General features: G+C 41.2%; 1 protein-coding gene across 3 annotated transcripts in view; it reads left to right on the top strand.

Moving 5' to 3' along the window:
- Positions 1-2,698: 2,698 nt before the first annotated feature.
- The window catches only part of CPQ (carboxypeptidase Q), a 163,767-nt gene continuing 144,715 nt past the window's right edge, over positions 2,699-21,750 (top strand). The window contains exons 1-2 of one of the 3 annotated variants that reach the window (XM_055800300.1): positions 2,772-2,896; positions 4,003-4,100. In XM_055800300.1, coding sequence (XP_055656275.1) covers positions 4,032-4,100 — 69 coding nt within the window. In that variant the 5' untranslated portion in view covers positions 2,772-2,896; positions 4,003-4,031. Of the gene's footprint in view, positions 2,897-4,000; positions 4,101-5,325; positions 5,416-21,750 lie in introns of those variants that run through there. The other 2 variants (XM_027777711.2, XM_055800301.1) reach the window with 2 other exon arrangements.

Genomic DNA, 21,750 nt, shown 5'->3' with positions numbered 1-21,750 from the left:
TGGTACTGAAAAATGTGGACCTGGAGGAGACTTTTGGGAGACTGTGTCAAAAAACAAAATGCTTTGGTAAAATAAATGTCATAAAATTAAAACTGAGAGCATGCTTCTAAACAAGGGTAACTGGTATATTGGTAATTCCTTCAGGCTGGTACAGTGTGTTCCCACTTCAAACACCTTTTGTGTTTGGACCTGTGCTGGCAGCTTTTCAAAGGAATCTTGTACTTTCTTCCCTCCCCCTCCCTACTTTGCATAATAATTAATATGTGAATACGCTGGTGATTTTTTTCTTGTTATTTTAATATGTTCACATTCTAGAGACTTAATAAATTTCAGAGCTCTACCAAAGTAGTCCTTGCTCCAAAAAACATGCAGCCTAAACAGACTGGAAAAGCAAAGCACAACAAAATAGCATCAACCATCACCCCCATTCTGTGCAGGGTAAAGCATGGTACCAAGTGACAGGCCTATCAGAAGGGATTCAGGATCCATTCAGGCAGTATTCCTGTGCCTAACAGCACACTCTACCAGTTGCTTCATGTATGGCATAACAGAAAGTGGAAAAAAATCCAGCAGTAAGAATTGTCATCTGTCCTCACATTAGAGTTAATTCCCCTTTCCTGGAGTTAGATACCAGTTTATGCCCTGAAGCACCAAGTTACAATCAGGTAATTCTGATTATTTTTGACATTCATATATATCCAATCCCTTTCTTGAATATTATGTTCTTGACTCTGACACTGTTCCTACCAGTATAATCACAGCAGTCCTGAAAAGATACATCCATACGGGGACTTTCAAGCACCTGAATAATCTTAATGAGTTCAGAAGTATGCAAGATAGGTCACACAGGTGATTTCTGTAAATGGGGCGGGGTGGAGGGGTGCTAGGATTTTGCCCAGCATAGTTGCTTATAAAGTCTGGGAAACTGAGTACAGGCCTCCTCAGCTTCAGCCTCTCCCTGATTTGCAATTACAATCCTGAGGAGGGAATAACAGCAATCCCAAAGTCCTGAAGCTGCAAACTAAAGGGAAACAAAACTATGCATTTAGGGAATAATGCAAAATATGAGAAAAAAATGTAAGAGATGGGTGTGATGGAAATACCTTTCCTGAGGCTAAGTTGGTATTGATGTGCTTCAAACCCATAAGTAGATTTGTGCATGTTGCTGGCTGAAGAGGCTTGGGGGGTAGAGAGGTAGGTTTTGTTGTTACAACTCATTACTTGTTCTTACTGCTTCCTGGGCAAGGACAACAAAAGCCATGAACAGTGTGCTCTCTTCCCTCTGACCTAGGATTAATGACAGCAATGCCAAGATTTCTCCATCCTTGTGACTATTTGATGATGGGGAAAAAGATGGCTTATTATCACTCAACCTTGTGACTCTTCAGCTATGGAAGGATTAACAAAGGAAGGTAATCAGGAAAAATTATTGGGAAACCAGTTCTGGGAACTTACTTGTAAAGGGAGCAAACGAAGAGAGAAGGAATCACTCCCAGGAATCAACCAAAATCCTAAATTCAAATCCTGCAAGTACAGTTTTCACATGAGCTTGCTCATGCAGACCTGTCCCATGTTCTTTCTCTCGTTGGAAGCAGGAAGGTATACATTGGTGGTTAAGTTCAAGATGTTGTGGGTGCAACAGCTGACCTTTGAGGATGGAATATTTGCTTGCATGACTTACAGTGACACATAACTACTTAATTACTGTGTATAATTATTTCTAGAGATGCAATCCCAGACAGATACTTGGAGGTTATAGGGTGTGATACGTAAAGAATATACAGAATGCACAGGAAACAGACAGGTAGGCAGATCTCTAAAGACATTTTCTTGGGTAGTTTTTTTTATTTAAACAGTTACTTTGTTACCCTCAGTGGAACAGGACTGCCAAAGGCCGGGGCAATTTGAGAGGAACCCCAGGTATTGTTGCATCCCACCTGCACGCGCCACTCTGTGACCTGCTGTACAGCAGGGGCCATCCCCAACCGCAAAAATGTACCATCCAGATGGTACACTGAAAAATACAAGTGAAAAAATACAAACGAGTGACCTCAAATGGGTGGAGGAGCCAGGCTGGCAGGGACAGCCACTACCTTGTAACATGCGCTTCAAATCACCCTCAAGGTACCCCACAAAGCTCATCGGTATGACAGTCCTTTCACTTGGGCAAAAAGTTCATGAATATTGGAACAGGGTGTTGAATGAGGGTGAAGTTCTTCACTGTCTTCCTGCTACAGCAGCTTTTTTGGAAATGCACCAAGGGCTTTGATCCTAAAAACACCTGTAAGCGCCTGGGTTCTACTGACTTAAACAGAACCAATCGAGAGCTTCAGCGTTTGCGGGTTAAGACCCACATCTGTATTTTAAGATCTTGCCTACAGAAGCAGCACTCATTTACCTAAGCGTTTTTATAAGCACACCTTTACTTCAGTGAGCGCAACGTCACCCGTGCGGGAGGCGCCGCGGAGCCGCTTTTCCCAGCGCGGGAAGCCGCCGCCGCCGCCACCGCCCCCCCGGCCCCAGCCCCCAGGCCGCCGCCTCACGCCTCGCCCGTTCGCTTCTCCCCGGGAAGGGCTGGCGGTAGTGCGTGGCGAGGTTTTAGGCCGCCTCCCCGACAGGCCGGGGGCGGCTCGGGCCCGCCTCGCCTCCGAGGGTCCTACGAGGCGCCGCGGCCCGGCCTGACCCGCCGGCAAGGCGTGTGGGGGGGGAACGCCCGGCCTCCCCCGCAACGCAGCGCCGGGCCGGGGCCCTGAGCGGCTTCCACGCTACTTCAGGCGGCCTCGGCGCGCCCGGGGGCCCGCCCCTTCCACCGCGCCGACGCTCCTCCTCCCCCATCGTCCCAGCCGGGCGGGGGCAGGGGGCCGGGCCTTGCTGGCGCCCGATCTGCAGGGGGAAGGTGCGTGTTTTTCCCCTGGTCCCCTCATCCTCCTCTTCACAGGGGCCGGCGGCCCGCGCTCTGCCGGGCCGGCTGTGCCCCTCCGCCGGGCTGCGGCGCTGTCCCGGGGCCGTGGGGGGCCCGGCTCCGCTGCCTGGCTCGGGCGAGGAGGGGAACGCGGGACCCGGCCCCGTCTCCTCACGCCGAGGTCTGGCTTTAAAGCCCTGCCAGCATATGCTGGGGAGCCCCCCGAAATGGGGCCTTCAGCATTGGGCCCGGCCGGGCCTGCCCTAGGTCGGTGGGCTGCAGCCCCCAGCCTGGCCGCGGTCCACTGGGCCTGCTTCATGGCCGCCCTCCTGCCTTTCTCTGGAGGGGGACACCAGCTTGGTTGCCCTTCAGGAACGCGGCCGTTCCACTATGTGACAAGAAATGCCAGCTTAGCCTTGTCCTTCCTCTTAATTTAAAAACAAATATTGACCCTGAGTTGTAGCTGGCTGTCGCACACGTGCTCGGGGGACGCATGGTTGGCATTAGGTGCGGCATGGTGCGCTGCGGTGACCTTGAAACCAGCAAAGCCCACAGCAGCCGCTGGCTGAAAGCTATGCCACTGTGAATGGATAAAACCCATAAATACCAGATGGATGCATTAGATATTTAATTACATTTTACAGCCCACTTCATAGTGAAGAGGTCCCAGCATGTAGAGTGGTTTAATGCTTCTAAGTAGGAAAATCTAGTAACTAGTACTCATTTGATTTGTTTTGACAGGACTTTGTTCTTCAAAGACTACTTTTTTCAAATTGATGCAAAAGGGAAGAGTGTATGAGAGGCATTTTTATATATGTATATACAATTTTTGTATATGTGTATATGTGAATACATATTTTATAGAAGTACTAAAATATATATGAGGGACAGAAAAGAGAAAAAAGCATGAAAAATGTAAGTTCTGCAAGCTGAATCAGACTTCGGTAAGGAAGTATTAAATAGGGAGGAGCCTTTTGAATCTAGTGGTTGCATCTGACAAGTTACAAAGTCTGCTCAGAACTACTGAAGAGAAAATTCAAAATAAAAGCACTGGATTTCTGTTTGCTTGTTGATTACTTGTTTCTTCCTTCAAACTGCAGAATTTTTGGGACCTGATCCGAAGTGCTGCATGAGCACCCAAAGCACCTGTTCAGAGGGCCACACATGTGCAACACCTGAAATCCTGATTACTTGTTTTGTAAGCCTTAATTTTCAAAATTTTGCCTGTTTGTGTTTTCAACTTTGTTCAAAATTAATTTTTACTGTTTCTTGAGACAGTTCCGCATCTGCTCACTCCTCTGTATCAAAAGACTGTAAGTGTTGTAATCTGTCGATGAAAGGGGAGCACGTGGGTGTTTCTTACAAAGCAATGCTTGGTATGAACGTAGAACAGATCCCCTGTGTGGGAATGGAAGAACTGCTTACATCTGTGTCTGTCTAGAATGCATCTCTCTATTTTAGCTAGAGAAATTCGTAATATTTAAGCTAGGGCGACACAGTTTGGCCTTGATTTTGCTCTGGTTATTTTTCTGAGAGAATGAAGGCTTTTATTAAGAGCCTTTCTCATGCTTACCTACTATTACTTCTGAAATCATCTTGCAGTCTTGTCTGGTGTTCCTTCTGTTAGGTTATTACTTTGAATAAAACCTCAAACACTTCTTTGCCCAAAGAAGCCCTACAAAGCCTGCCATAGTAAGAGTTCTTACATCTCGTGTTTCCTTGTAAATTTTGACTCATTTCTTTAGACATATCCACTCTAGCTTGGGTAACAACTATGAGTTGTGCCTTGCAATCAGTTGTACTTTACCAAAACTTCAGTCTTTCAGATGAACTCTGTGCAGATATACTTGGATCAGACCCACTGCAACTTTAGAGATTCATACAAAGCCTTTGACTTACCCAGTCTTGTTTCTTGGTGTTTAAAATATATATGATTCTTTTGAACAGCAGAACAATTAAATACTGAATCAGATAAGAACAGATTGCAGATCTGGGCTGGGGAAGACCAACCTGGCATTGACCCCTGTTGGGAGACATCTGTCAGTAAAAGCTCATATAAATTCTTACTTGTTTTATAACATGGATTTGCAAATGTCTGCCTGTCTTCAATGCCAAATTGGGAAAGCAACTTACAGAGTCTCTCATCGTTGATACAATTGCATGAACTCATAATGCACATGGGATTCTTTTATCTATCCCTGCTATAGTGTATAAAACTTTCTCATTTTAAGATTGAAAACTTTGTCTTGTCATTTCTTCCTTCCTTTCCAGTTGTGGGAGGATGAGGATGAAGGATGGCAGTACATCTAAGGGATAACACCTGCAGGGGTGAAATATTTCTTTAAAAAGTACTTTGTACATAGAAATGTACAAAATGATTACAGTCTTGAAGCTCTACAGTTCTTTCTGTTCTGTCTCTACAGGAAATATTATCTGTCAAAAACTGCATTGCAGTAATCTTTCACGTTTTTGTTGCCAGATGTCTGCAATAATCTTGAAGTAGTGAAATAAATGTAAGTTCTTTCTTCAGTTGACCCTAGTCACTTACATTTTCATTGTGATGGCAATGGTAAATTTTCAGCTCAGCTTTGTAATCTTCTAAATGCCAATTACTTGATTAAGTCAGTATTTCTGATAGAATCTGTAGAGAATGCTCTGCTCTTTTTTTGTTTAGGTTTTACAATACAAGAAAAAATTGTATGTCAGCTTGAGAAAAATGTTAACCTTGTTAGCCTGTAGTTTTAAAAAATGATAATTTGGGTGCCTTGATCTTACAAGAGGATTAATTTCTGTTTTTGAGACAGAGGGAATGGACCAGTGGTGGTGGGGTTGCTTTTTAGACTTTATTGATTTATTTAATGTTTGCCTGTTTATTTGCTTATTTGAAATGGAGAGCGTTCAAACACCCAGCTCATTTGGATTATTTTTTTCTGTCCTGGTATTAATAATAGTAATATTTTCTCAAGAGTCTTTTAAATCTAGTTAACATAGAAGTGTTTGATGAATTTTCTCCACAGTGGGTGAGAGAAAAATGTGAAAATCTCTTCGGTGCTGTTTCTGCCAAGAGGGTTTTGATAGAACTATCTAATTAAGAGACATACAGATTAAAATGAATCTCAAAGAAGATGTTTATATATTTTGGCAAAATGTTCCTCTTTACTACCCGTTTCAATCAGAGGTATGGTAAAAGACCTGTGATCTTAAAAACTGACTTTAAAAGATCCTAATGCTGTTTTAGAATTCCAGTCATATTTATCTCAATGATCAAAACCAATTTTAAATCAGTGATCCTTTTGTTGTATGAGAGGAGGTTCATCTCAGATCACCTATCATAGACATCTCTTACATCACAAGATTTATTTTAAATGTGCCTGAGTGACCATCCTGCATTCAGTACAACAGTGACAGTTTCCACAAGCTCAGGATTTGCCCAAACCTGTTTTGTGACCCCACAGATGCAGCATCTTGTGCATCTGAGAATTGATGTCACCCCTGTGAGGCCTGGTTTAGTTCTGATGTGAGAAAACAGTTCTGGGTTTAAGTATATGTCTGTTGGGTTGTTGTTTTTTTTTTACTTTCTGTTTCTCCAGTTGCTGGTTATGGTGTCTGATCTTTCACTTAAATGCACTGATAGTACATTTCCTGCTAGAACACTCTGTATGAAAGGGAGTGAGATCACTCTTCTGCCTTCCCCCAATTTTTCTAACTTTCATCTGCTACATGTATATTGATATCCGGTGCCTTTAATTTTTGTGTTAGTATTTTTCAGAAGAGGCACTTGACTGTGAATTTACATAAGACAAGTGAGTCAAAAGTAATTTTATGTTTCAAGTAGCCCCACAAAAGGGGCTTATGTAATGTTATGCATGTACCAATAGACAATTGAGAAAGAAATGTGCTTTTCTGAGGCCTTAAAATGAGAGCTGAGCCAATAGACTCCATTGGGAAAGCATCCACTTTTTTATCTGTAACTTTTGAAGACCAAAGCATAAATTTGATTCATCTGTAATGGTTTCCCCTTCTACTCTCCACAGGTTTTGAGGTTAGTGTTTCTGATCTTGTTGATTTTTACTGTTCTGAATCACAGGGCTCACCTTCTAGTGCCCTCTCTGGTCGTGTTCTCCCATACAAAACATGAGAGCTCTAATGTGGTGGACTGTGAAAACACTTACTGAAGTTTTAGTTTAATGAAATTCTTTATTGCTTTGGAAGCAGAAAGAATTGTAAGTAACTAATTTCTTTAAGATTGATCATATGCTGCAGTGGGCTATTAATATTTTCTCTTATGACAACTAGATAAGGCAGAAAAGTACATTACTAATCTCAGGTAATGTATTCAGTGCTGCTGAAAAATACACAGAGCAGACAATTTCTACCTCAGTGATGCACTGTAAGATATCCTAGAAAGAAAACAAAGTCAACTTGATTTTAATTACTTGTTCAGTTTGGTTGTCATGAAATAGTTGTTGGGTAAGGAATCTCTGGAGGGTTTTTGGAAGTAAAAAAGTCTCAGAAATATGCTTGGAAAATTCTATGCAGGCTCTGAGTAACTACCCTTGTCTAATTTACCTGCAGCTGCTGCAGAGGTCTCCACCCCACCCACCCACCTGTCCCTTGGTCAGTGATCCTCACCCAGGTAGGAGAGGTGGTGGAATGAGCAGAGTTGTCTGCTCTTCAGGCTGCAGGGACCGCCACAGTCCAATCTTCCTTTGGGTAGTACATCCCCATTTTCTCTTTGGCAGTAACCTCGTGGTACTAATGCTCATTATTAATTTCTGCAAAGAATAAATGTTTTTTACTGGATTGGTTCCCAGAACCAGCTTGCTGCTGACTCTATGGATGAAGTTCTAGTGCAGGTGAATGGCAGTTAGTGGAGGGCAGAGCCACTGTAGCTGGGACCTAGATGGACTTAAGCCACAACTGATCCAAATCTTCTGTTGCCCAGTCCATAGGCTGGTAAAATACACTTAACACTCATTTTAATATCCATTATGACTGCAGCTATGGTCTGTGATTCATGCTTCATTTTGTTCTTGTGTTTTACAGCTGAAGAGAAAACTTACAGGAAGGGTGGTAATGAGCAGGATTATCTCTGTGGCTGCCCTTCAGAGAGTAACTAAATGAGGACAGATGTGCTTTTTTCCAGCAAGTGATGCCACCCAAGTTGGCAGATACATCTTGCTTTGTGGTGCTATCTGCTGTACACTAGAGCTGTGATTATTAAACAGACCTGGCATAGCCAAACCCACCATATATGATAGAGGTGGATCATATGGGGGTAGTCATGCAATTTTGGACTGTTCTGGCAAATCTGAGAGAAGAGAAGGTGGTCAAACTTGAAGAAACTTGGAGAGAACAGCTTACATTGAATGTCAAAACATCTCCTAAAAGTTTGCTGTGCTCTTAGCAGGTGACAGTGGTGTCTTCAGCCTCGCATCTGTATTTTGACTGGGACAGTGAATTTTTTGTTTCATTGAAAAAAGGGGTGGTTGGAATAACATGATTATCTTTCTGTGTTTATATCTTGCAGTAGGTGAGATGGAAACTCATTTGCAAGTCTTTTTCCCTAGAGGAAAAGCTATTTCCCAGTGCTAAGTGGTGTTTCTGTTAGCAGTCCTCTCATTGCTCAAAGTATGTCTGACTTTTTGGCCCAGAAAGATAATCCTTCTGACACAACAGCGTAGGTTATTTTGTGTTCATAAGCAAACAACACTTTATGCTTTCTCTAGTATGGGAATTTTGATGTGGCTAGAAATGGTATCTTTTTTTTCCTCACATCATACTCTCCCATCTGATGTTATTTGTGAAGCAAGTTTCTGAAAAGTGTTTTATGGTTTAAGCTTTTAGGCTGAAGTAAATGCATGTTTTAAGCTTTATTTGAGGAACTGTCATTATCAATAGTGATATATCCTGTGTTTCTTCAATCAGATCATATGGCAAGGTTTATTTAAGGTAGAAGCTTTAAAAAACCCCAAACATATAAAGTGAATCCTGTTTTTTTGGCTCTGACTTCAAGTCAGGAGATGAGCCCAGCACTTAAAAAAATGCACGGTATATATGTCTGTAAAGCATATCTGATGTTTCTATGAATGTTTTTAGGTGTTTGGTTTTTTTTGGTTTTGGTTTTTTTTTCAAACCAGCACCATTTTCTTGTGATTGTGGTGTAGCCCTCTCAGCTATCTCATCATTACATTACAAACCACATTCCTGTCAGTCCCACTGTCATGCATTTACAGGTCTCAAGGGTTTAACAAAGTCAGAACAGTTATATTTTGGGGCAGTAGTAGTAAAATTTTAAATTTTTTTCTCCCCTTTCACATGCTGCTTTATCTCCTTTGGCATTTCCTCATTGTTGTAATGCTGGAAGATATGGCACTTTGTTACTTCTGTTCTCAGTGTGTTGGTATTAGAATTAAATGTATTCAGATGAGAGAGTTGGCGTTGCTCAGCCTGTAGAAAAGATGGCTCTAGGGAGAATATTGTGGCCTTTCAGTACTTGAAGGGGGCTTATAAGAGAGGTGGAGAGAGACTTTTTAATGGGGTCTGTGGTGATAGGACAAGGGGTATAATGTTTTTAAACTAAAAGGGGATAGATTTAGACTACATACAAGGAAGAATTTTTTTACAATGAAGGTGGTGAAACTGGAACAGGTTGCCAAAGAGGTGGTAGATGCCCTGTCCCTGGAAACACTCGGGGCCAGTCTGGATGGGGCTCTGAGCAACCTGATCTAGTTGAAGATGTCCCAGCTCATTGCAGGGGAATTGAACTAGGTGATCTTTAAAGATTCCTTCCAACCCAAACTATTCTACGATGACTGTTTTCTGAAAATTTGGGACACACAGCCCAGTTGAGGAGCATGCAGACAGGAATAGGAGCATGGGAAAGTTTCTTTGAAGAATGTTATATAAAAATAACTATTGGGAGCTTATCAGTATGTGAACTGTATATAAAAAAAACAGATGCACACTGGATAAATAATAATTAGAGTAGGCATCTGTCTAATGCAGCCTCCCAAATTTATCAAAATGAAACATGCTGTCTAACATCTCCTGTCCCTACAGACAAGCAGCATAGGAAGGATGAAAGTCAGCTAATACTAGCTCTTCTTCTGGAAAACATTTTTAGCTGTGGTGAGGTAACAGCTGGGCTGTTAGCTGCAAGCATTGCTGCAACTGCGGGTGGTGGTCTGTGCAAGCTCAACTGCTCATCTGAAAGCAGAAGGTAACTTTGCTATAGAAAAAGCTTTACTCTAGGAATTAAATGAGATAGTAAACTTAAGAAATGTAGACTTCTTGCTGACCTTGCCTGCTCTCCAGGTGTTTATAGCTAAGTATGCTGTTCTTAACAGTTAGACCTTGTTGATAAACATGGAGTAAGGGGTGTAGGATTAGTGTTGCGTCAGATCTGTTCCAATGGATAACTGGGAAGTCATTGTAATCGGGGAGCAGGATTAATACATAATTCGTTGCCCAAAGCACTGTTTGTGTACCGGCCCATCTTCCAAATGGTTTCAAAGAAGAGCTTTCTGAGGAGTGACCCAAATATAGAAATCATGGAAGTGTGGGCACATGCAGTGAGACCATCATCCTGAAAGGATCAGCACTTCACTGAGAAGCCAAAGATGACTTTTTGGCTGCTTCTGAATGAAGGAGCAGTTGTAACTTCATGTGAAATCTACCTTATCAACTGCTCCTGCTTGCAAGATGATTTATGTGATAAAATCGAAACCAAGTGTAAGCAATCCTCCAATACCAGTTTCATTTTAATTTGGAATTGCATTTATTTCATGAAGAAACTGACATTTACAACATCTGGATTCACTGAAGGAGATGGAGGCTCTGTTTTTTTCCTCATACTAGTAACACCAGAGCCCCAAATATTAAACAATTTCTTTACTCATGCTGTGGATAAAGCCCTCTGAATCTTATGTGATTATGACAGGGCAAATATGTGGTTTTGAAAATCACCATTTCATAGCTAGATCAAAGTAAAATGGTTTAAGTTGGTTGTTTCTGCAAGCTTTTGTCTCCTTAATGATTAGTGTTGAGACTAGCAACACTTAAAAGGCTGTGTTCCCAAAGCTGTTCTTGCAGAGGACTACTTAGCAGGTAGGATAAAAGCCAGAGCTGTCCTCATACCCAGGGTCCCTGCCCAGTTTAGTGACACTGGATCTAAATAGCAATTTAAAGAGTGTCTAAATAGCTTCACTTTTTATTGTGTTCCCGGCATAACTTCTTCAGCAGACCCAGGAGCTTGTGACTGTCACCTGCAATACCAGAAGCATAGGACGTATAACTGGGTTCTGGAAAAGGAGCTGTGGGCTCTCTGGGCTCTGCTTGGCTGAAGGCCCTGTGTGAAGTGCTTCCTGAGCTCAGGTGCAGTCACTCACCTGAGCCTGGCATGTTCTTGGCAGTGGTGGTGAGCTGGTTTTCTCAAAGATGGCCCGTGTAAAAACTTCTCTGGAGTTTGGGAGCTGACACCTGTGTGTCAGCTTTTCCTCATGCAGTCTGAACTATGCAGAAGTATTTAAGACCTAGGAGGAATATTCTGGCTGTTTTGTTTTCTCCTGTACTTTTATGGCATAGTTTAATCTCTGAATCACCTGGTCAGGTGCAGGGTCAGAATCGTGTCAGTGAAAAGTCAGTAAGATGCTGTAATATCGTATTTGCAGGGAGAAGATTGATCACATTCTGTCTTCAACAGTGTTGCAGATGCTGTAAAATGTGTGCCAGAAAATGACGTATATGTATACCTAGTCAGCTTATGTTTGCCAAAGTCAGTCTCTTCCCTTAGCATGACACTCAAGTACAGTATCAGCTTTTGTATTGTCACATTCAAGACCCTGCTAAGCACCTGAATCAACCATATGGTACCACAGATAGATTGGCAGCTAGGATGAAGAACCTTTGAGGATTTTGAAGGCTAGATCTCTATTTGTTTTTCTAATACCATGACATTGAAGCAATAGTTGTGTTGAGAAAAGGGAGTTTCATAGTTCATTAAACTACCTTCCTTCTCACAAATATTTTTTCCCATTTTGGAAAGCTATCTCTAGGGTAGCTCCTGAATAGGTTTTGGCAATGGTACTTCCGTCAGGTATTCTGAAGGTGCTGTTATAATGTCATTAGTCCAATGCTGCTGCACTCAAATACTCTAATTTAAGCACATGAATGGGGTTCAAACGTATAAATTGCTAGTATAGCTGCTTTTCCTGGTGATAATTCTGTGTACTGAGAAATCAACACAGTCCTCTAAAAGGCGTTTTAGACTCTTGATTAGACTTTGAACATCTGCTCAGGTTTATGCTGTCACTTTTTGGTTGCTTCAGAGAGAAGTTTCTTTTGTTTCAGCTGTTTTCTTAGAATGGTAATTCATCAAAAGGTATTAAGAAATTGGCATTCATTCATTCAGGTTTCAGCTATTCTTTGGTTCTCCACAGTGTGTTCCTCTCTTCCGCATTAAAAAACAAAGCACCTGTAGCTGGTAGTAGCAAGATGTATGTTTGGGAACTAAATATTCAAAATTACCTTCAAATTTTGCATTGAGGTACTTTCACATGAAAATTTTATACATCCGGGCTTCCCTGTGCATATTTTCTCATGCTCGGATTTAGTCTACACAGAAAATTGTCAGGTTTTATCTGAGATTTACCAACCTATCTGAGCTCAGTGTAAGTTGTTTCATGGGTTACCTGCATGAGAGATCTTCTGAGTTCACTGCATGAGAATTCTGGAGAGAAATGTGCCAGCTGTGTGAGTGTGCGAACAAAAATTTGAGAACAGACGTTTTCAAATACTTATTGCTAGCAAGCTAGATACAGTAATTGTTTACATTTATAACTATTTTGCTATCCTCTATTAAAAAAAAACCCAACAATACAACTGAAACACATCTTTAAAAATTCAGTTTTGCAAGTAGAATTTCATGGCTCAGAAAAACAGGAATTGTCTTACCCAGACTCACTGCTGTCAGCATTTGTTACTGCCCTCTCTGTAACTGGGGTGGTGTGTTTACTCTCGATACGTTCTTTGAGGGCTTTGTTGGTGGTGTTTTTGGGTTTTTTCCACTTTGTTTTCCAGATCACTTTTTATAATATGACCGTTTGCTTCACTGCAGCAAGCTTTTGACTGGCTTCTATTGCTGTCAGGAGAAAGGGGGCTGAGTGGTCATGCTAATTGAAATGTCTTTCATGTGGCAATTGAATTGCTTGGAGATGTCACTTCTGGGTTTGTCCTCTTCCAATTGCTTGTCCATTTTGTCTGTCTGTAGTTATAAGTTCCTAAAGGCATGTTTGTCTCAGTATATCTGTGTAGTGGGTAGTACTGTGGACCCTGGTCTTAAATGGTCTGAAATTAATGAATATAGATGGATGTCTGTTGTCATAACTGACATTTTTTGTCCTGCAGTAGCAAAATCGTTTGATAATTTTTTGGTCTCTTAAATGGGAGTAAAATGGAGAATTTAGAAGTTAAATGCAGAATCAGAACTGCCTCATGCATGGTAGCTGTAATGCTCCATGATCAAATGTGTGCTGCACTGCGGCATAGCTTTGATGAAGAAATGGTGTTGGAACTTTCCTCAACATCAGGAGGAGATCTGGTTTTGCTAATTTATTCCTCAGAATTGGCTGAAAACCAGTTTTCTATCAAGCTCATTAAGTAAAGAGTATTTATCTTGTTTACAGTCTGTTCTTTGCCTTGGTTCTTTATGTTTAAACTTCTTAAGCTTGCTTTTGCTTGTATGTTGCAGTGCAGTCTGTGATGGGATGATGCTCCCAACTGTACTTTGCCACTGATCTGTAGCAATTTGTGTCTGATGTCGATATGTTGGAATACAGTATGATATTTAAGTGCCAATATTATGCTCTAGTGAATATGATGCAATCATAAATGACATACTTCATAACATATCATTGAAATTAATATCCTTTCCCACCCTTAATATAAGTAGAGAAATGTGTGCATTATAAAGATCGTTTTTTTTTGTCAGTTGTAATGAGAAATTCTTGACGCTGTGCCTTTTTCATATAGTTGTATTTACAAATTCATCCTTTATTGCTCTGGAAAGGGAAGGCTCAGTGGGCATATCGTACAGTATGGAGGCAAAAGACTAGAATATCAGTTTTCTTAACGAGTCTAGCAATATGTTCACCAGATTTCTCAGCTTCACAAAACCACTTGAATGTTGTTACTATAGCAGTATGAGGAGCATACTTTTTCTTGGGACAGTAGACTGCATGAAAAAAACTAGCAAATAAAAAAGATGTTCAGAAAAGTTACAGTGATTTTAACCTCTTTTTTTTTTTATAATATTCTTAAATATCGCATCATATTTAGCAATGCTGAATAATTATTGACTTAATTTGGGATTGTGGTGCTACTTATAGTCTGTAAAATGAGACTGTAGGTATATAGAATAAAATAGCAGAAAACTTGGCCTGTTGCACTCCATTACATAATTATTAACTAAGGTTACTTATTTTGGTGGTTCATATTGGCAAATATTCTGACCGTTAATAACATATAGACACCTTTAAAACAGATTTAATTGTTGGAAGGAGACATCAAAGTATTTGTACTTTCTGGCCAAAATCTGGAGCAACATAAAGCATACATGTGTTCAGTAGGGTTGAACAGCCTTCTGCTGGAACGCTGCTTGGAGGAGCACCAAGAAGTGCCTGCAGGTGCCAGATACTTGGCAATTTGATTCCTTTTCGGCTTTCAAAGGCCTAGCAGACCCAACCTGTGACAAGAACAGCCCTGCGCTGACTATTGCTAATGAAACTTGGTTTGCTCCCGTTACAATATCCATCCATCAACTTTAGTAGCTCTTGCTATCCAGGGATATGGATTGATCATTTGCTCATAGCTCATACTTTCTGTTTTAGGCTTTCTCCTGGTATGACGATAGGTTTCATCCTTTGGCCAGATGCAGCTGCTGGTCTTTCAATAAAAACTCGAAAAGAAAATATTTAGCGTCAGAGTTGTGGGAATAATTTAACTAAATAACAGCATACAAGATGTCTTGTTGAACGTGTTTTCAAAAAGAAACTTAGTTTAGAATTTTGGGTGATAGGTGTTTAAGTATGGGGCCTTGCTGGCAATTCTTAAGTGCCCCTTAATTTGTGCCTCTTGTTTCTCTCTCTTGGGTATTTAATTCTTTTCTATAGCATAATTCATCAGCTCACATAAGAAAGTACAGAAAATACAGAAGAATTTGTAAAAGATTTCTGTGATTATATTGCCTTAATAAAAAGGGTGTGCTTTTCTCGTGTTGGTAATGCTAAAAGAAAAAGGTGCGGTTGTATCTATATTATGTGTGTTTTTAGTGCAAAGATATGTGTCTATCCCAAGGGCCTTTACAGTCAAGAAAGGTTCCTTAAATTAGTAAGAGGCCATTAATGTTTTGTCTCAGAGTGTGTGTGTGTGAATATATTTATTTTTTTCGTAGTTTTCATAGTATTTCTACATCTGAAGGCAACTTGTCTTTTTTTTCACACTAGAGCAATAGTTGCAGACTTGAAGGAGGTGTCACTGAAGTTGAGCATCAGAATAGCAGATAAATGCAGCTCTGTTCTGTTATGTTTTGATTTAATTGCCCAAAATAATCTTTTGCACCCTCCCCCAAGCTGTCTTTCAATGCCATCAGTTGGCATTAGCTATGTACTTTGGCATTCATTGTAATATGAACAACATTGTGTATTTCGGTGTCATTGTTTCCTAACTGCCTTCCTTTCATTAAATATTTCTGTTCTGTTCAGTTGTTCTCATCTAAAAATCCCACTGAATTCCCATCTTTTGCATCTGAAAAGATAATGTACTCCTTTTGAGAACTCTTTGTATTTTGAATGCTCGTTAAGGGTAATATCAGCTGCTACATGGCCTAAGCATTGCTCAGTGGTAATGTCTTATTTTTATTTTTTTTATTTTTTAAACTTAGTTTTTGTCTTGGCCGTCACTGCCTTAGTTTTTGTCTTGGCTGTCACTGCTTCTTAGGGAAGTAGCAGACTAGTGTTTCTGTAGCTTTGCTGATACAGTACTCTGCACATGGATTATGGTGTGATTCTTCAGGATTAGTGCCATCCGGTTTAGAAGCAGTTACTGAATAAGATTATATTAAGATAGCCTGTTACTATTCTGAGGCTTGGAGGTGAAGAAAAAGTGTGGTTCCTTCCACCGCTTCCTTCCTATGTTAAGCTACAGTACTTGCACTATACAGAGTATAAATAGGCCGTGAACTTTTCCTTTTGCCAGATGGGGAGCTATGTGTGCAGTATCTCTGGGGACGTTTGGACTTTCTCTGGTTTAATCCGTAGTCTTCTTTAAACATTTCATTTCTTACACTGTCCACATAAGTCAGTATCACTACCTGGGTGTATATGGTCATACACTACTAGGTCACACTTATCTTGTCAAGGATTTCAGGACATTATCTTCAGTTGTAGCAAATTAAGATAGTTCTTCTGAAGTTGGTAAAGGTAATGCAGCTCAGGTGTTTCCTTTGGAGTTTTAGACTTTTTGGTCCAAGTAGTAAGATTTTGTATTGTATTCAAAGTCTTGTATCGATATTGTGATGTACTCATCTTTTTCTTAGCTTTAGATGTTAAAAGGCTCATCTTAAGTAAATGTAATGTAATGTAAATGATAACTTTGACTGTGAGTGTTCCCAAAGCCAAGATTTTTCAACTGATTAAGTGTTCTCCCAGATAAGGAATATTGACAATGCTGGAAAGCAGTCTTTGAGGAATGTCTGCTTTTCTGCTTCACTCTTCAAGATCATAAAGCTTTCTTCCCCACCTCCCTTATCTATCTTAGTGATGGAAAAACTCGATGACTTTATTTTTAGGCAGAAATCTCCTCCTCATTTTGCAAGTCCACCGAGCCTTCCAGCTATCCTACTCCACAGCTGTCACAACAAACTTTCTTTCAGATGCTATTAAGTGTATCAGACATCACTTTGCAGCATGTGAGTTTGTTACCCTGGGGCTTTTCAGTCTATTCTCATGTTATCAAAACCACTGTGTGATTTCAAGGTTTCCTACATTCCTTGGAGGAAAATCAAATGGTACATGGTTAGGAAACTTATAGATACTCTGCAGATTTAGCAGATCTCTAGCAATTAAGTGGTTAATATCCTCAATTTATTATTTTCTTTCCTCATTTCCCATAACCATGACTTTTGTGAACTGTCTGTATTCTTTTGTCTGTATTTTCAACTGGGATTTTGGGAAAACTTTGCCACACTGGAGAAGAAGCATTGCTCTAGCTTTGTTTATTCTATTTCTGTTCCCTTTGCTCCTCTTTCAGTTATCTGATTGCTGTAGACAGTGTTCTCATCTGAGATATTTTTTTTATCCTTTTTCTCTCATTCTTCTCCATCTGTTACATTTAGGTAATTTGTGTTGTAATGATTTTAATGGTGGTAACACCAGTTAGCCTTGTTACAGATATGCTATATCTGTGTATATATATATATATACACAGATATAGGTATGCTAAAGCTCTTTTCATCTTTTATGGTGCCCTTATATAAGATCCCAATGATCTTGCCCTTTAGCATCAAAGACAGTAGTTATCTACATACGAATGGATCAGGACATAGGTGGAAGCATCCTTAAAGTAGCTGTTTAGCTACTATTAAACATTGCACTACCAACATAGCATTGTGCTGTACATTTCATTCTCTTTCATACTCATTGGAGGTGGAAAACACTTTTTTCTGCCTTTAATTTATCATTTTCTTCTGCAAGGGAGACCTAGAACCTGTCTCCCTTGATTTTTTAAATCTTTTCAGCTTGTGTTTATGGCTTCTTTTTATATTCTGAATCATACATTGAGGTTGGAAGACATCTTTTGAGCTCATCTAGTCCAAACCCACTGTTTAAGCAGGGTCAGCTGTGGCAGGTTGCCCAGACCTGTGCACAGTCAGCTTTGGAATATCTCCTCATATGGATGCTTTACAGTCTCTCTGGGCAACCTGTTCCAGTGTTTGAGCACCCTTACAGTTAAAAAGTGGATTCTTGTGTTCAGATGCAATTTCATATGTTTCAGTTTGTGCCCACTGCTTCTTGTTCTGTTGGTGGGCACCACTGAGAAGAGCCCAGCTCTGTCATCTTCCTTCCTTCCCATCAGCTATTTATACCCATTGATGAAACCCCTCCTGAGTTTTTTCTTCTGCAGGCAGAACAGTCACAGCTCTCTCAGCTTCTCCTCAGGATAGGTACTCCAGTCCCTTAATTATCTTCATGGCCCTTTCTTGGACTCTAGTATGTCTCTTTTGCACTGGGGAGTCCAGAAATGGACAAATACTCCAGGTGTGGCCTCACCAGTGCTGAGTAGAGGGGAAAGATCACCTCCCCCCACCAGCTAGCAACGCTCTTCCTAATGTGCAGCCCACCAGGCTGCTGGCCTTGCCATGAGGTTGCATTGCTGACTCATGCTCAGCTTGTCCACCAAGACCCCACGCTCTTTCTCTGCCAAGCTGCTTTCCAGCTGGGTGGCCCCAGCCTATCTCTGTGCATGGGGACAGGTCTTCCCCAGATGTAGATCTTTTCATTTCCTCTTGTTGAACTTCATAAGGTTCATGCCTGGCTGTTTCTCCATTCACTCTGAGGGGCAGCACAACCATTGTGTGTACAGCCACTCCTCCTAACTTTGTATCACCTGCAAGTCTGTTGAAGCTGCATGCTGTCCAAGCATCCAGATCGTTAATGGAAATATTGAAGAGTATCGGACCAAGTACTGGCTTCTAGGGGACACCAGTAGTTACTGGCTGCCCACTAGATGTCATACGAATAATCAAAACACTCTGAGCTTGTTTGTTAGTTGGTTTTCGATCCACCTTGCTGTCAGCTCATCCAGTTCATGCTTCATCAGCTTCCTTAAGACCTTATGGGAGACTGTTGAATGCCTTATTAGTGTCAAGGCTAACAACATCCACTGCTCTCCCCCTCATCTACAAAGCCAGTAGTTTTGTCCTAGAAGGCTGTCAGGCTGATTAACCATGATTACCCTTTGGTAAATCCACGTTAACTATTCTGAGTCACCGTCTTGTCCTTCATAAGTTTGGAAATAATTTCCAGGAGGATTTTCTCCTGTCACCTTGCCAGGGATTGAGGTGACATTGACTGGCTTCTAGTTCCCTACATCTTACCTCTTGAAAGCAGGAGTGACATGACCTTTCAAATATAATTGAGAATGGCCTCACAGTGACATCAACCAACTCTCCCAGCATTTGTGGGTGCAATCTATCAGGCCCCATGGATTTACGTATGTCCAGCTTGTTGAAGTGCTCCCTAACCTCATCTTCCCCCACCAAGGGTACATCTTCCATGCTCCAGATTTCCCGTTTGAAATGTTCTGCTAGGATTTTGCAGGAAGAAATCTTTTTCTTCTGTGGAGTATATTCAGACCACATCCTTCCTTCTGTATATGGATCCAGGTATGGCCTTGGCTGGATGCCCCCTATCCACTTCACCTGAAGCTAAAAGAACTGGAACTGTTTTACATTACTGCCTTTTAGCTTTATCCTCATTTTGGACCACAGAGTTTCCACGGTTCCTAAGTGTACTCTTGCATCCTGGAAAGCTGAGAGCCTGTGTAGCCCTTTAAGCTGGAGGTGGTTAAGCCCTGAGCCCTGCTGAAATTTCTGAAGAGGCCAGATTCATCTGGCATAAACATGCAGTGTGTAATATGTGAATGGCTTTCAGTTCTGCTCAAAATGGGGAGAGGAGCAATGGTGGCTCCCACTTTTTGCTTTGTTATGTTAGTGATTAGAAGTCCCCTTGAAGAAGTGAAAGGTGGGAGTTGCAGGTTTCATATGATCTTGAGAGCTTCACTTTTTAGGAGAATACCCTACACATGAGGCTGCAAGCAAAATCGAAATGGCACCATTCTGTGTCCTTCCCATGCATGCGAGATTTACAGGGTCAGAGGAATAAAGTAGAGGGATTGTAACCCTCTAAAGAGCATCCTTGCTTCCTGGAAGGGCAAGGGGAATCCCAGATTCTTATCCATAGTTTAGTAAGTGGTTAATTTATACTGAAGAGACATGGAGTGCGATGCATTAATAGGACTGGGAGAAAGGACTGTACTTCCTCAAAGTGTGTTTTCTTCCTATCTCATTTTGCTCTAAACCTATAAAGAAATTCAGTGAATAATTAAACACATCAAACAATTGTGACTGTCCTGTTATTTTTTTTTAATTTGGCTTGCACTGTGATGTTCATTTGCTGAGTCCTAATTAGCGAGATGTGCAAAAATCAGTAGTCTCTTTTCCCAGATGATTTGTTGGAGTGATAATGTTGCAGAGACTGGGACAACAGATGTGCTATTCTTTCCCTGAATTAGCAGTGGAGTGATTCTTGTACTGCAGTCCAAGTGAGTACGACGTTATTTTACCTAGCACGGAATTATTGCTGAATGCTGCTAACTTTTGGACAGATTATGCTGGACTATTCAAGAAAAGCACAATAAATTACGTTCCCATTCTTTTGTCCTTTCCCAGGGTTTGAATTCAGTTACACTCCTCTTAGAATGCAGTGGCAGTTAGTGAAACGCTGTGCGTGGCAGGAGTATGTTACATCCATAAAAGCTGCGGAGACATGTATGTTCTCAGTGTTTAGTGGAAAGTTCTTGGAGAAAGTTTGTCTTGTGAATGCATCTCCTCTGGGGCAGCCTTTGGAGTAAGGGTGCTGCTGGTTTTGAATGAGGCCAGAAAGAGCAAAGGAAGTATGTCTTCGTTATGGGCAGTGTGATAACTGTGGTTGCATTTCTCCATTGAAAAAATGCATGAAGTTGGTAGCTGGGGGGCTCTTTGAGGTGGCCAATGCTAATTAAACAATCCCCCTGTGCCTTCTGTTTAACAACTAAATGTATCAGCTTTGGCAGATTCTGCAAACCCTTAAACAAAACCCCAAACCTTAAGTTTTTGAACCTAACTCTACAAAGTTGTCTTACTGCAGTCAGCAAGAATTTGTCTTATGGCAGAAATCAGTTTATCTTGCTTGCTTGTTTGTGGATGAGCTTGGCAAAACTCAGGGAATGAGCATGGTCATCCTGAGAAAATTGCTGATGTCTAGCAGAGGATGTCTATGAGCATGTAATTAACTGGTCCAAAGGGAAGGAACATGGCGAAAGTACAGAGCATAGCAATAAAAATACACCAATACTGTCTGTGTAGTATAACCACAAATAAACAGTAACTCAGACTATAAAAGGCATTTTGCAGTTCTCTGTTAGTGTCCTGAGATAACCCGTCTTCTGTTCCTGGTTGTGTAAGACCTGCCTGTCTTGCAAAGAGAGAAGATCCATAGATGAAATCACAGATGATTTTTGTTGTTCTTTTGGGAAAATGACACTTCACTGTGAAGAATTTGTTGCTGCCTCGATCTCAAGGTTAGGGGACATGTGAATAGTTAAGGAGGGTAGCTTAATATTCTCATATTGCTAAAGCTATTGTTTAACTTGCTGTTTGTGAAAAGACCCGTGAAAAGACCCGTAAAGGCCTGTAAAGGGCTCCAGTTTGTGCTGGTTATGATGTGAGCTGGGCTTGGTGACTCCAAAACGTTTGTGCGTGTGGTTTTTAAGGGGGGTTGTTTGGGTTTTTTTGGTGGTGTCCGTCCCCGTGCTGACACCACCCCCCCCCCCCCCCCCCCCCCAATTCTTCTGCTGGTTTATCTGGTTTATGGATCCTAAAAATGTGGTTTAATCCTTTCACCTTTTGTGTGTCTTAATTCTGCATTACACAGCCAGCATTTCAGATGGCCTTTTATGAGTGCATGCCTAGTGGGTCGTCCCCCCTTCTTGGGAGCTGATCAGAAAGCTCTCACAAAAATTATGTGGGTTGC

Source organism: Falco peregrinus, chromosome 3 (assembly GCF_023634155.1).
Source record: "Falco peregrinus isolate bFalPer1 chromosome 3, bFalPer1.pri, whole genome shotgun sequence".
NCBI lineage: Eukaryota > Metazoa > Chordata > Aves > Falconiformes > Falconidae > Falco > Falco peregrinus.
The sequence above is the reverse complement of the archived record's forward strand: the minus strand, read 5'-3'. Positions and strand labels throughout refer to the sequence as shown.